The sequence below is a fragment of the Mchenga conophoros genome, linkage group LG11, assembly GCF_057382185.1.
Source record: "Mchenga conophoros isolate Kocher_MC1m ecotype Shallow Benthic linkage group LG11, M_conophoros_male_GT1.1, whole genome shotgun sequence".
Lineage (NCBI taxonomy): Eukaryota > Metazoa > Chordata > Actinopteri > Cichliformes > Cichlidae > Mchenga > Mchenga conophoros.
This window is the reverse complement of record NC_140536.1, coordinates 17,906,360-17,921,739: the sequence shown is the minus strand read 5'-3', so window position 1 is coordinate 17,921,739 and position 15,380 is coordinate 17,906,360. Positions and strand designations below refer to the sequence as shown.

The following is a 15,380-nucleotide window of genomic DNA, read 5'->3' as shown; positions in this document are numbered from 1 at the left end:
CCTTCTTGTGAAACAACTCTGCAACTGAGGTCCAGTAGACCCAATGACTGTTCAGGTTGAGTCTTTTGTCTAAGCTGGAACGCCTAAAGAAACAGTGGGTTTGCAGCAACACCTGGTGGCGATTTAAGTTTTTGCACTGTCTTTTGATTATTATTTTTTTTTAAATTGCTGGTTTAAAGGCCTTTAGTGTAATTTAAAATGTATTTTAAGTAATAGGTTATATTTTAGATTGACACCAAAGGGTGGAGGTGTCAAACATGAGCCCTGGGGGCCAGATTTGTTCCTGCAAAGACTCCAATCTGGGCCACTTGATGGTAGTTTTGGAATATGTGAAGGAGGGAATAGATTTTAAACTTTTAACTATATTTTTAGAAATTTTACAGGTTTTCCTACTGATAAAATCTCCCATATGGGAGTAATTAAGCCATAGATAAATAATCAAAAGTTCCTGCTTTTTCATATGGACTATAGTCATTTATTTTTACAATGGGCCCACAGTAAAAATAAGTAAATAATTAGAACAATGAAAAACTAATCTTGTGTGAATTACCAACATCTTTCAATTTTGTAATTACTGAAAAGTCTGGACAGTTAGCTGCCAGAACCTTTTCTGTAATTTTACTTGTTTATTTGTTTGTGCTAATAGATTTCTTTCATTTACTACAGCAGTATGTCTTCATCGTGTACAAAAAACCGAGAGGTATAGTTGAAATTGCACTTTTCATATTATTGGGATTAAATGTGTAGGTAAAGGTCTTCACAGTGAGAAAATTGAGAGTTTTGCTAGTAGCTTTAGCGTCAGCTAAAGAAAGAAAGACAAGACTGAAGGTAAAATATGTTCACAGATCTTTAAGGTCTGGGTTGGACAAAAGGAAATCTAGTTACAAAATATACAACAGATAAGGGACAACCTAAAAAAAAAGGTTTGTAGGTTACTGATAAATTTTTATCTCTTAATATCAATCAGACATAAAAGTGATACAAGATGGATTAAGGTGAAAATCAAAAGATTCCCAACAGTCTCTGTGTTAATATCAGCTGGTCAGCATTTTCTTTACATTACATACAGCTTGCTTAATTATTGAGCTGTACAAGATAACAGAAATATTAACTATATAAGGTAAAGGTTTTATATTACGCATTCAACTTTAGATGAAAATACCACTACTTTTACATTGTTGTTGTTGGGTGTTTTTGTTTGTTAACAATAATACACTGCCCTATTACAGCTATTGACGTGTACCTTTACCTAAATTCTGCACTTTTTGAAGTACTTGAGGTACTGAGGGTGAGATGGAGCCAGATGATCTGCTGTGGCGACCCCTAAAGGAAACAGCCAAAATAAGAAGAAGTAGGAGTAGAAAATACTCTCATATCTTTGGTTATAATAAAAACTGAGTGTTCCACCAGACGTTAGTACTTTTACATTTATAACTGATCTGTAGCCCGATTCATTCACCAGAGCTACCTGTCCCAGTTCTGAGAAAGATGATAGGAGTACTTCCTCCAGCACCAAGTATTACTTAATTTACGCAGATACATGGCTTCGCCGGATGCACTTTATCATAGATAGATAGACATATATACATGTAAACATCTGTCTGTGTCCATCTTCCTGTGGCTCTGAGTGTTACTGTCTCTTTAATGAGGCGGGCGTTCCAAAGGTTCCACAGAACGTAACGTATAGTGATGGGATTTCCGGCTCTTTTTAGAGAACCGGCTCTTTCGGTTCGGTTCACTAAAAAGAGCCGGCTCTTTCGGCTCCGAACCGGCTCTTCAGGTTGTTTTGTTGCTTTAATTAATTTATTATTAACAATAATATAAAATTATGCACAAAAGGAATTACTAACATAAAAACAAGTGGTTTTATTTATATATGTTTATATATAAATATATGCGGTGGCCCCTAGAGACAAAACACGTACAAACTCCAAAACACATTTCTAGCATGAACTGAACTTCCAAAGCAGAGCTACTAGATCACTTAAATTACACAATTGAAAGCATGTGTGTATTGTTTGTGTATTTATACACAGGCACTCATATATATATTCAAATAATTTAAAAAAAAGTTCATTTACCTGTTACTACGACACACCAAATCCGGTCGTTGGTACTTGCTGGCTTGTGTAGCCACAAGATAACAAAGGCTCAACACTGCGCCCAGCATCCTGGAGCACTTCTGTTGTCTTTTGTACGTGTTTTGAGTTTTTATGTGCTTCTGAGTTTTTATATGCTTCTGAGTTTTTACGTGCTTCGGAGTTTGTACGTGTTTTTACGTGTTTTGGAGTTTTTACGTGTTTTGGAGTTTGTACGTGTTTTTACATGTTTTGGAGTTTGTACATGCTTCAGAGTTCGTACGTGATTTGAAGTTTGTATGTGCTTTGTCTCTAGGGGCCACCGTAAATATACTTTTATTTATTCACTCCACATAAAATGTAATAAATAAATCATATAATATAAAAATCAACTATTCACATTTCAAGTTTTAACTATTTAAATTTTCAGCTTTTTCCTTTCACAAATTTAAAGTGAAAAGAACACAAAACACTGCAAACCACAACACAATTAAATATAAATTATAATATGAAAACTAAAAGAACATGCATATTCTCTGTCATATGGACCTGCATGAATAAACTTTCTCAATCCTTTATCATCTGCAACCGAAAATAGTTGTGGATGATTACTATACCTTTCTAATGTTGTTGTCCCTGCCTCTCTTTCTCTCTCTCTGGCTCTGTTCCTGTGCTACTGAGTGTAACTACCGCCCCTCCCCCCTCTGCCCAGCGTAAAGCACAAGGCTCGCGTGCAGAGTGAAGCGGAAAAAAAGTGCGAGAGAGAGGCTGAGAGACAAAAAAAAAAAAAACCACGTGACGGCTCGCGATAAGGAGTCGGCTCGCGTCGTTCACGTCAAAGAGTCGGCTCTAAGAGCCATTTCGTTCGCGAACGACCCATCACTAGTAACGTAGCACGTCTCGAGACCGGGAACCAGGCTGTGCACGTTCACTTCAAACTGCACTCTTCAACATTTCACAGGTCAGTTAATTATCACCTCCTACACTTTACAAGTATCGAGAAATACTGCACCACTGAATCGCACGCAGTTACATTGTTAAATTATGTTTCTCGGTTTCATTCATTCAATGTCACGCTAACACCCTAGCTAGCCAGCTAGCATTGGCTAGCAAACAGTTAGCCGGCATTTGGCTGAAAAGCTTTACTTTCAATGCCGGCCAACTAACTTTGGTTAAGCTGTAACAACTTATATTTACTATCTTGCTTTCTCGCTGTGTTCGTTGCTCGTTGTGACACGATCATTTACAGTCAATGTTTTAAACCACATACAACTCGTTCAGCAGCCAAGTTAACTGAATGTTAGCAAGGGCACATGGGCACTGCCAGCGTTAGATCACGCAGCTTAATTTAAACTGTTCAGCGCTGTAAAGGAGATGATAGCACTATCCAAGCACTTCCTTATGAAATCCCAGCGTCTGTCGTACGATCTATAGTGGGGACCAAAAGCTAAAACTGACTCTCATTTCAAACTGTACCACGTGTCCTTATTTTTGTGGGCAGTGGTCTCTTATCAGCATGAGAAGCAGGGGTGACTGAAGCGCAGCTGTTTGTGGGGTGAAAGAACCATTGAAGTTAGGCTCCGACAGCTGTTGAACCCTAAGAACTGCTGGGCAGTCTTAGAACAACAACAAAAGGCTTTTTGTGTATTATGTTGGTCTGCTGGCTAGTCTGTAGTGCTGTCTAAGAGTCAGGACCACTGTGGTCTGGACTCTGGTTTGAGGGTGATTGTGGTCTATAAACGCTTTTGTATTTAGAGAGATCATACTAGTGTAGCCTGGTTTTCTCCAGGTTACACTAGTGTTTTGTTATTGTGGTCCACGTTGCTTTTCTGTCTGCAATTAAAATACTCATTATGAGTATCGGTAAGTAATATAGAGAGATGGATGTATACTTTACTCATCCCCAGGGTAGACATGCAAATGACTTTTAGGTTAAATGTCGGCTGTTCATGTACTTAATTATCTGCCTTGCCTTGTAAATTTGAGACATTTGTGGTATCTAATAACTATCTGTTTAGCCTTTTTGTTTCTTTTATTTTGTGTGGTGTAAGAATTCTAGCGTACTTTAAATTACTTTGTTGTACTGTTTAACTCACATTATCCATTTAGTTAAGAAACTTACCCAATTTACACACAACCTTATATTTTCTTAAAGTCCAAAAGTGTTGCTATCATGCCTGCCAAAAAGACAACCACCAAGAGAAAATCTGCTGCTATTGTGGAAGATGATAAAGACTCCAAAAAGGTGAAAGGTAAGTCACTTCCCTTTTCAAAACAGGAGTTTATAAAGGTGTAACCAGATTCAGTTTGAACAACTGATAGTCCAGCTAAAAAGTGGCATTGCATTTAAACATGTACACCACTTGTATTTGAGTTTGCTGAAGTAAGATATTTCTGTTAAGCAAGTATTATGGACATATGTGAGAGGAAGGCTTTTGACTCCCAAGTGTATCACACTGCATTGTCAGTGTTTTTACTAACTTTTTACTAATTTCATCATTTTCCATGTGTTTTCCATCAAACCAATAAAATTCAGTGCTCACTATGAAACTGGTTGTATATGTGTTTCAGTTTCACACAGGAGTCATTTCAAAGAGGCGGGGCAGGTTCTTGTTTTGGGCCAAGGTGATGTTGGACAGTTGGGTTTAGGGGAAGATGTCATTGAAAGGAAGAAGCCAGCACTTCTGTCCCTGCCAGAGAAAATTGTTCAGGTGACAGCTGGAGGCATGCACACCGTGTGCCTCGGCGAAACTGGAAATGTAAGCAAACATCTGTCTTATTTCTCACTTCAAAAAAATGTAATGGCAACCTGTTTGTAGCGTTTAACAAAGAGCTTCTTAGTTTCTCATGTAAACTGTTTTCTTTGTTTAGATTTACACGTTTGGCTGTAATGACGAAGGGGCTCTTGGTCGGGACACATCAGAGGAGGGGTCTGAGATGATCCCGGGAAAGGTGACGCTGAATGAGAAGGTGGTCCAGGTATCGGCAGGGGACAGCCACACAGCCGCACTCACAGAGGATGGATCGGTGTACATCTGGGGCTCTTTCAGGGTTAGTGCTATCCCTGCTAGTTAGGGAGTCTGGTCCTGTGTGCTGTCTCAGCAACTATTTTTATCACCCTTCCATTACTTTCTATGGAATTGTTTTTGTTCAAAGGTTTCAAATCATTTTTCCTTCAGCACTATATTATTATCCAAACCCTAAATGTTGTTCCTAAACATTTATTAACGCTGTAAAATGAATGTATAAAAACTATTTTAGTATATTGTAGTATGTATGCAGTGGAATCAGAAAGCATTTAATTTTAATGAATAAAATCATAATCTTCTTGTAATTCTACACAACGTAGGGAAAAGACTTTGAAATTTATTTAATGTTTTGACTGTCTAACATGTTGTCTGCATATTACCCTGTTTTCTTAGGATAATAATGGAGTTATTGGTCTTCTGGAGCCGATGAAAACGTGTGCTCTACCAGTTAAAGTCCCTTTAACAGAACACGTTGTTAAAATAGTTTCAGGTAAAAAAGAAAAGGTTTTTGTTTAGTGCTTTATGTTACTATGTGTGCACTATAAATGAGTTTCTAACTGGGATATTTGTGTAACTGATTTCTTTACTAGGTAATGATCACGTGGTAATGGTGACGCTGGAAGGAAATCTATACACGTCTGGCTCAGCTGAGCAGGGGCAGCTGGGAAGAGTGCCTGAACACTTTTCAAACAGAGGAGGCAGGAAAGGCCTTGGTACGTAGCACACACCTTTTCTGTTTTTTGGTGGATCAAAAACTGTAGATTTATGTTAATATCTGATTACATAAATGTTTCTTTTTTATACTGTCTTTAATGTTCTATACATCACTCCTGTTTATTTTTGTGATCTCAGAGCGGCTGCTGGTTCCACAGATGGTAAAAGTGAAAGGGAAAGTTCACTTCGTTGACGCCTTCTGTGGAGCGTACGTCACCTTTGCTGTGTCAAAAGAGGGCCATGTGTATGGATTTGGCCTCTCAAACTATCACCAGCTGGGTCAGTGTGACTCGTCACTCCTGCGTTATCCTTTGTAAACTCTACTGCCATGTACTATTTGTGACTGCGACAGTGACTGTATCATTTCAAATGAATCTTTTTAGGCACCAAAAGCACCAAGATGTGTTTTGTCCCTGTAAAGCTTACATGTTTCAAGAACTCGACCACTGCCTGGGTAGACTTCTCTGGAGGACAGCATCACACACTTTGCCTTGATGCTGAAGGTAAGCTGGCTGTGTGTAATTGCAGGCAGATGTTACGCATCATCTGTTAGCACTCAAGTCAGCTGGAGTGTTGGACTCTTGTCTTTCAGGGCAGGTATATAGCCTGGGAAGAGCAGAGTATGGTCGTCTTGGTCTGGGAGAAGGGGCTGAAGAGAAGAGCGAGCCCACACCTGTGATGGGGATAGAGCTGGCTAAAGGAGTGTCGTGCGGGGCGTCTGTCAGCTATGCAGTTACCAGAGAAGGTGAGAACCAAGGCAATCAGGATGGGAAGAGTAAAACAACTGAGTCTGTTTGCAGCCCCTTTTTTTTGTTATTATTTTCTTCTGAAGCATTGAAGTGCAATGAGACACTATGCTTTGCCCTAAATCGTCCTAGCTTTAAATTTATCTTACAAACACATGACCCCTCATTTCCTGTTTGTTTAGACATTGCTGCTGGTGACAGTGAGATGGCAGCAAGTTTAATCCAACTTTAGGCATGAAGAGAAAGTAATGTGAGGTTTATTAGCAGGAGATCACAGTTAACCTTGTTTTGTAGGGATACTTGAAGCTATTACTGTACGTTAACTACCAGTTGTAACTTACACTACCAGTCACATCTGCACACACCTTCTTATTTAATGGTTTTTCTTTATTTTCATGACTATTTATATTGAAGATTCTCACTGAAGGCATGAAAACTATGAATGAACACACATGGAATTATGTAGGAAACAAAAAAGTGTGAAGTAACTCAACATGTTTTATATTTGAGATTCTTTAAAATAGCCACCCTTTGCTTTGATTACTGCTTTGGACACTCTTGGCGTTCTCTCTATGAGCTTCATGAGGTAGTCACCTTGAACAGTCTCCTTCAACAGTATTGAAGGAGTTCATAGAGATGCTGAGCGCTTGTTGGCACTTTTGCCTTCACCCTGCCATCCATCTCATCCCAAACCATCTTGGTTGGGTTTAGGTCAGGTGACTGTGGAGGCCAGGCCATCTGATGCAGCACTCCATCACTCTCCTTCTTGGTCAAATAACCCTTACACAGCCTGGAGGTGTGTTTTCGGTCATTGTCCTGTTGAAGAATAATTTGGGTCCAACTAATCGCAAACTGGATGGGATGGCATGTGGCTGCAGGGTGCTGTGGTAGCCATGCTGGTTCAGTTTTGAATAAATTCCAAACAGTGTCACCAGCAAAGCACCCCCAAACCATCACACCATCGTTGGGAACCCTACATGTAGACACCATCCGTTCACCTTTTCTACATCACACAAAGACACAGCGGGTGGAAGCAAAGATCTCAATTTGGACTCATCAGACCCAAAGCACAGATTTCCACTGGTCTAATGTCCATTCCTTGTGTTTCTTGATGTTTTTTGCTTAGTCGTGGTTTCTTAGCAGCTATTTGACCACAAAGGCCTGATTCGTCTCCTCTGAACAGTTGATGTAGAGATGTGTCTGCTACTGGAACTCTGTGTGGCATTTATCTGGGCTCTAATCTGAAGTGCTGTTAACTTGCGGTTTCTGAGGCTGGTGACTCGGATGAATTTATCCTCAGCAGCAGAGGTGACTCTTGGTCTTCCTTTCCTGGGGCGGACCTTATATGAACCAGTTTTGTTATAGTTCTTGATGGTTTTTGCGACTGGACTTTGGGGACACATTTAGAGTTTTTGCAGTTTTCTGGACTGACTGACCTTTAGTTCTTAAAGTAATGATGGACTGTCGTTTCTCTTTATTTAGCTGATTGGTTCTTGCCATAACATGAATTCTAACAGTTGCCAAATAGGGCTGTCAGCTGTGTACCAACCTGACTTCTGCACAACACAACTGATGGTCCCAACTCTGTTAAGAAAGCAAGAAATTTCAGAAATGAACCCTGACAAGGCACAACTGTGAAGTAAAAACCATTTCAGGTGACTACACCATGAAGCTCATTAAGAGAAGGCCAAGAGTTTACAACACTGTTAACAAAGCAAAAAGTGGCTACTTTGAGGAATCTGAAATATAAAACATATTTAGAATAATTTATCAATTTTTTCTTTGCAAAATAATTCTATATATCTTGCCTCATATATTTGATGTCTTCAGTTTGTATCTATATAAAATAATGAAAAAACATTCAATAATGTGTCCAAACTTATTCTTTAAAGGTTAGAAAGTTTTTAGATATGGAAAAAAGTCTTCAGTAAATGTGTGACTGACTGTCTGACACAAAATTGTGAAGCAGGATTCTTATCAGAGCCATCACTCACAGTGCAACAAGTACTAAACTTTCACTCCTGGGTTTTCACACAGTCGACACCCTTAGAGAATAAAAGGTTGCTCGCTCTCCTTACTGTCACTTTTTCCTACTCCAGGATCTGTGTATGCCTGGGGCATGGGCACCAACCTGCAGCTTGGCACTGGAGAGGAAGATGATGAGTGGAGTCCTGTGAAGATGACAGGCAAACAGCTGGAGAACCGTGAAGTACTGATGGCCTCCAGTGGAGGGCAGCACACCGTCCTTTTGGTCAAAGACAAGCAGGAGAGCTGATGTCCTGCACTGACAGAGAGTGAAGGGGGCGCTTCAAGGTGGGGCCAGGGTGCCTAAATCAGGGGAAGGGTGTTGATGAATGTGACTTCCTATGCTGAGCCGAGGGAGTGTGAGACGTGCGTGATAGAGGGGAGAGGTGAGGTTTGTCCTCTTTTATGGAAGCTCCTGTGCCCTTGGCATTGGGGAATGTTGTGATGTTTTTGGTAGATCATGACAAATGAAAGACTATTTTTTTTAAAGCTAGTTTTTGACAGTCCTTTAAAGTCTTTTCATCTGGTCATTTGTATGACTCTAAGATGTTATATGTGATGTTTATGACTGTGCATGTACATAAAGGAAATGGCAGTGCAGGATGTTTAAGGACATAAAATAGTCTTTTTAATGTTTTCATTAAAGCAATAAGTAGATTAGATCTTTGTCAGACAGGACCTGTACGCCTGGTGAGTTTAACATGTGCGACTACTGTTCGTTCTACCCAGTGCACACAAATTTGTTGTAACTGTTTGGACATTTGGTAACACATCATACTGTATCCTGTATTTTGTTGCATTTCCTGTCTGAAAAATAAAGCTGATTTCTTTTTTAAGGAAAATACAAGACACATTTACTTCATTTCATTTACTGTGTATTAATAAGATCCTGGTTACAGCTTTTTGATAGTAAACCCTTGCTGCTTTTCTTTAACTGTAAAAAGAACATTTGTCTGTGTGCGTGTGTGTGTTTGTGCTACAGAAAAGGCAAATAGAGGCCCACTCACTGAGCTGTTTATTGTTGAATACTCGTGCAACACAATGCTGGAAACATTGCTAAGAGATTTTAGTCCATGTTGACATGACAGCATCACACAGTTACTGCAGATTTATAAATTGTACATTCATGATGAGAATCTGCGTTTCCAATGCATCCCAGTGTTGCTTTACTGGATTGAGATCTGGTGACTGTGGAGGCCATTCAAGTACAGTGAACTCAAGCAGTCTTCAGCAGATGGATACGCGATATAAAATGTTCCCCACACCATTACAACACCACCAGCAGCCTGAATTGATGATACAAGGCAGGATGGATCTATGTTTTCATGTCGCTACGAGTTACTGTTGCCTTTCTATCACCTTGTAGCAGTCTGGCCTTTCTCCTCTGACTTCATCAAGGTATTTTTTCCCCGAGAACTGCCGCTCATAGGATAGATTTTTTGTTTTTCAGACCATTCTCTGTAAAGCTTATATTTGTGCGGGAAGTCACTTAAATCACTTTTCTCCCTCATTCTAATGTTTGGTTTCAACTTGAGGTCATCTTCCCCTTGTTGCTGCCAAGTAATTGGCTGATTAGATATTTGCATTAAGGAGACGTTGGACACGTGTAGCTAATAAAGTCCCTGTGGGTGAACAAAGCATTGCAGTTCTGCATCAATATCACTAATGTTTCCTTATTTCGTTAATCCAATGTAAGACCTGAAACATTTATTCTGTGTGTAATGTTATTTCTAATTAAATAACCATTATTTATTTATTTATTTTACTTGTTAAAGAACCTCCAGTGTAGATCACATAAAGATCCTTGATTCTGTAATAAATATAGTGTTCCTTTGATGCACCTTCAGGGCATCAGTGGGCTAAATGTTAGAGATTGAATCTGCAGAGTTTGGAAAGGTTGCCAGGAGATGTCAAGGATTGATGCTTTTATCAGCTTTCCACATACTGAAGCATTCATCTTATTATAGTCCAAAAGCTTCTCAGCACAAAGACTCACATTCATACAGGAAGTCGGCAGTGACATCCTGCCATTAGTTCCTTTCACTTTTGGCTCTGATCCTCTTCATTTCACAAATAAAAGAGGAGAACAGCTACTCTCACACACCTGCACACGTGCACAGTCACTCGGAGATCTACATACGTCTCTCATAAGCTCATATTTGGGTACCACTCTCTGCAGGGCTTTAGACTACACACCTCTGACAGACTCTTCATGAGCAGCATCACGTGAAAAAAAAAAAGATGAAAACATCACAAATTTAGCATCATGTAGCTCTGCATCAATCTGGGATGTAGCAGCTCTTGAGTTACCCTGCTGCTTTTTTTAATTAACATGCTATTTCATAAAGTCTTGAGTGCTATTTCTCAAGTGTGACCTAATCATGAAAATCCAAAGTGGGCTGATGACTTGAATTCTTTGGAGAGGCTTTTCTCCGAGTTTCTTTCATTTGCTGGTAAGAATCTGTTAAATGCGTGCAGCAGGAAGCAGTTGTCCAAATCAATCCGTCTTTATATCGAATTTCTGCCTCATATAGAATTAACACAGTTTGGATAATATGCATCTGAATGTGTGTTTAGGCAGGTTAAATGTAGAGAGGAGAAGGAGCAGCCTCAGAAACACTGATATCGACCAAACGGCACACTTCACACTGATGTGTGTTTTTATTCAACTTAAACTTAAAAAAAAATGAAAAATGAACATTTGAACACACAATCCATCAGCCACAATAAATAAATATATATGGCCAAGATGTTGTTGTGTTCGCCTCATCTTCCCGAAGCCTAGCTGACGTTCGCTGCAAGCATGTGTCACTTAAGTGTTAAATGTGTCTGTAGTGTTTTCTTCTCAGGCAGTTGCTCAGCGAGAGTCTTAATTGTTTTGAATGCACTGCGGCGCAATTCGTCCTGTCCTTGTATTCTTCAAGATGAGTACCAGTTAGTCGAGTAAATAAAATTAAAAAATAAAATATAATTAAAAACACATCGCTAGAGCCAGCACAACATTAGCACATTATCAATCACAAGGACACGTTATTTCTTTAATTTTGATTTGCTATAGAGCCAAAGAGGCGCAGCAGAAGACATTAAGTTGTGGGGAGTTAAACTAGCATGTTGATTTAGGTCTTCTCATGGAATTTGTTAACAATAGCATAATACAGTATTGTGCAAAAGTCTTGAACCAACACTTGTTTCTTTATGTTTTGCTTCTTTTTTTTAAGTGCTCCTGAACAATAGTTCGTCTTTCACTTATTTGCAGAAGAGTGATTTTTGTTTTTGTTTGTTTACTTAACAAGATTTAACACTGACCTATGAATCACTGAAACATAGAAAGGCAAGGGATGAACCAGCGTTGTGTCTACACATGACAGAGATAACAGAACAAATTCTAAATAGCATCATTAGCCTCTGTGTTACTAGCCACATGTCACAAAAACAGATCATTTGTTCCCATTTCTTTAGTTAAATCTATTTAAAAATGCAGAATAAAACACAGTTCGACAGCTATAAAATAGTATTTTTTCCCCAAAAAAACTCTGCCAAATTGAAACGAGACAGAGAGACAGATTTTGTCAAGATTGATGGAATTATGAACGCAGAAAAGTTTAATCAGATCTGGACTTGATACATCCTGCAATATCATCTAGACGCTTACATTTTCAGCATGACAGTGATCCCAAACTCACTGCAGTAAAAAAATATACCTGGATAGAAAAACGCACAATGGACCACCATCAAATCATGGATGTGCCTCCCCGAAGCCTCGACCTCAGTATTAGTGAAGCAGTGTAAGACGCCCTTAACAGAGATCAGAGCAAAAGGCAGCAAACATCCCAAGAAGAGCTCTGAGTGTCCTTCAAGAAGCCTGGAGAACTATTCCTGAAGACTGCTTAAAGAAATGACGTTCAGGGTGTGTTGAAGAATAAATCTTGTCAAATTTCGACTTTCAAACTCAGTATTTGCTTCGTATACTGTATTTCCAGTCACCTCAAATTCAACTCTGGAGCTACTAGGGTCCTGATCAATTCAAGTTTGAAGGAGATCAGGCTAACACTTATCAAAAAGTGGCAGACCCAGAGACAGTGACACCAGTGACAAAACAAAAAACACCTTGAAAGTAAGACTTGATTACATTTTATTTTTTACATTTTAAAAAATTAACAAAAAACAGTTGCTTCAAGGCGTTTTATACTGTAGAGTAAAGACCCCACAATATAAGAAAGAAACCCCAACAATCTGATGATCCCCTGTGAGCAAGCACTTTGGCAACAGTGGACAGGAAAAAACTCCCTTTTAACAGGAAGAAACCGGTGACAGAACCAGGCCATCTGGGGAGGGTTGATGGTAAAGAATTTAAGTTTCTTCAATTTTTGAAGAAAAGCCAACTAGCCTTAAGAAAAAGTTTTTGACCCCTTTCCGTAATGAAATCCAACGTTTAGCAGGATCTCTATTGACTGTTCCTTCTCCCCTGTCTGTACTTGTACAGGTACTTGTACTTTCCATGCTAGAATCATTGGATTCTACCAGATTTTTGGGGGGGTTATCCCAGGTTTGACACCCAGCCTCTGCTGATCTGATTTATCTGCAGAGACTGGTTTGACCTTTTTACCCCAAGACATGTCATCTTCTGCATGCTATGCAAGCCTTCTAAATGCGGGCTGATCCTGTTGCGTGCAGCTGCTCTATTTTGTCGGTTTCTTTGGATTTCAGCTGCAATCGCACGGTTGTCAGAAGTGGATGACAGTCTAGACTGCTTTGTTTTCTGTTTTTTATGATTTCACTTGAGGTAACAAAGTTTTCGATTTCATTTTCTGGACTGAGGAGTGGGCACACTTTCATGCTCATGTGGGATGACTCCACATAGCAATCTACTGCAGGGTCCTTGGGAAGATGTTTCATCGTAATAAAACGATGTCCCAGACCTTCAACAGGTGTGATTCTTTTTACAGAATCCAAACACAGCATCCACTCGAGCAGGCTTAAAAATGCCAGTGTGTCTTCCACTTTGGATTCTGTGTGTGGCTGTAGGTGGTGTTTGGGTAAATCTTCTATGCATTTGTCTGTGATTGTTTTACTGTGTTTGATCAAAGTGCCTGTAGATACTGAATACTGAACTGGTGTCTTCAGTACCCATGTGTGTTTCATTACCTCTTTTCTCTTCCAGAAATATTTCTTGGTGTGCTGACCAAGCATCTAGCATTTCCATTGAAATGAAAGTCTCTGCGACATAACCGAATGACGCATTACGTCATGGGACGTAATGGAAAGGCTGCTTTGAGATGGAGCAGCGGTTAAGAGCTTAAGAATGCAAAGGTCTCTGAAAAGAAATACAAGTTAGGAACATAAACTCTGGTTTGTAAGCAGGACTTGTAGAAACCAGAATGTAATTTGAAGGTGTAGACGGCCGCTGTAGCCAGCTGACTGAATGTAAGAGCACTGGACATGAATTCACACATTGTGGATCTGTCATCAGTGCTGTGGCTTTGAAGTTGAGCAAAACTGATGGTAGAAGTTTCTTCTGAATTCTTCAATTCAGGATTCTGAGTGCAACCCATTTGAACTAGCTACCCAGAATGCATTGCAGCGTTAGCCGTGGTAGCCTGTAAGTGAAATGTTTAGTTTTTAAAAGTACATGAAACTAAAACCATATAAACTATATAAAAGTGCTTGTATAAGTTGGTGAATGCGTCAGTATAGTGCAGAATAAAAACTATATAAGAACCAGTCCATTTCCCACTGCACACCAGGTGTTACCACTGTGAACAAACCACGCTTCATATGCTGCCCCTGCAAAAGGACAGCATTCAAACCAGCTGAAAGGTAGGCTGTGGAAAGGCTTGTTGATATAGCTATCAAATAAATATCCCACATGAACAAAGTCTTTCAGAAATGTGTTTGAACTGACACACTGTTCTTATCTGATATTCCAGAGCATGAGTGAATGCTGGCGTTCAGTTTCATTTGGTGCAGGATTGAGCTGTCAAATGTACAAATAAATTTGATTGTGGAATTTCTATAAAATGCAGAAGTTAGTAGTCTTTGAGCAAAGTTTCATCAAAATTGGTCCACTTGTCTAGGAGGAGATATACAGACATACAAAAGCGACAGTCATTATATAATCAGGTGCAGCTAAATGATTTGTAATCAGTGTATTACAGCTTCATTTACATTTGAAGTGTATAACTTGTGCGAATACAGAATTGTATGCCTTTTTATTATGTGACAAGAAAAGCAGATTATTTTTAATAATCAGAATATGATTAGACTGTTAACCTAAATAAATATAAAAAGGTAGATAAATATCAAAATCCAGACAACAAACCAGTTTTAACCAGTTGTTGTTATGACTTCACTGCATGAAATCGTAATTTGCATCAGTGGGAACAAGAGCTGGCTATTAATTTTCACAGAACAGAACAAATAACCGCAAATGTTCACGTGTGTTTCAATACATATCCCATACAATTTTCCCAATAAATTTCCCATTTTCCTAGCAAAATATAAAGAAGTGAGTGGTGTCTCGAGACTTTTGCACAGTGCTGTATAGGGGATTACCAGCCTCAGCCTTCCATTCATACAAAGATCACAGGATTACTCCACACTTATTTCAAATTGTGCTTAATTTAAAGATGGACTTTAAATGTGTTGTGCCTACCCCAACGCCCTACGCTCAGGCAACCAGATGACACTATGTCCCATCTGCATTGCCTGCTCATTACACTCAATCCAACCAAGAGATCACATGTGAAACTTCCACAGTGTCAGTAATTTTTAACAGGATCTGTAATAAT

At 39.3% G+C, this 15,380-nt stretch overlaps 1 protein-coding gene across 1 annotated transcript; it reads left to right on the top strand.

The window, feature by feature from the left end:
* The first annotated feature begins 2,928 nt into the window (after positions 1-2,928).
* On the top strand, positions 2,929-9,439 carry rcc1 (regulator of chromosome condensation 1). The gene is made up of 10 exons (XM_085291232.1): positions 2,929-3,039; positions 4,234-4,330; positions 4,650-4,837; positions 4,950-5,129; positions 5,501-5,597; positions 5,698-5,820; positions 5,960-6,100; positions 6,205-6,324; positions 6,414-6,566; positions 8,667-9,439. The coding sequence occupies exons 2-10, from the start codon at positions 4,252-4,254 to the stop codon at positions 8,840-8,842; spliced, it is 1,257 nt and encodes a 418-aa protein (XP_085147358.1). The 5' UTR covers positions 2,929-3,039; positions 4,234-4,251; the 3' UTR covers positions 8,843-9,439.
* The last annotated feature ends 5,941 nt before the right edge of the window (positions 9,440-15,380 follow it).

Excerpts from the sequence above, each read along its gene's own strand:
- rcc1 (XM_085291232.1), top strand. The coding sequence starts at position 4,252 with ATGCCTGCCAAAAAGACAACCACCAAGAGAAAATCTGCTGCTATTGTG. Across the intron at positions 4,331-4,649 it reads AGACTCCAAAAAGGTGAAAG|TTTCACACAGGAGTCATTTC; the intron begins GTAAGTCACTTC and ends TATGTGTTTCAG. Across the intron at positions 5,821-5,959 it reads AGGAGGCAGGAAAGGCCTTG|AGCGGCTGCTGGTTCCACAG; the intron begins GTACGTAGCACA and ends TTGTGATCTCAG.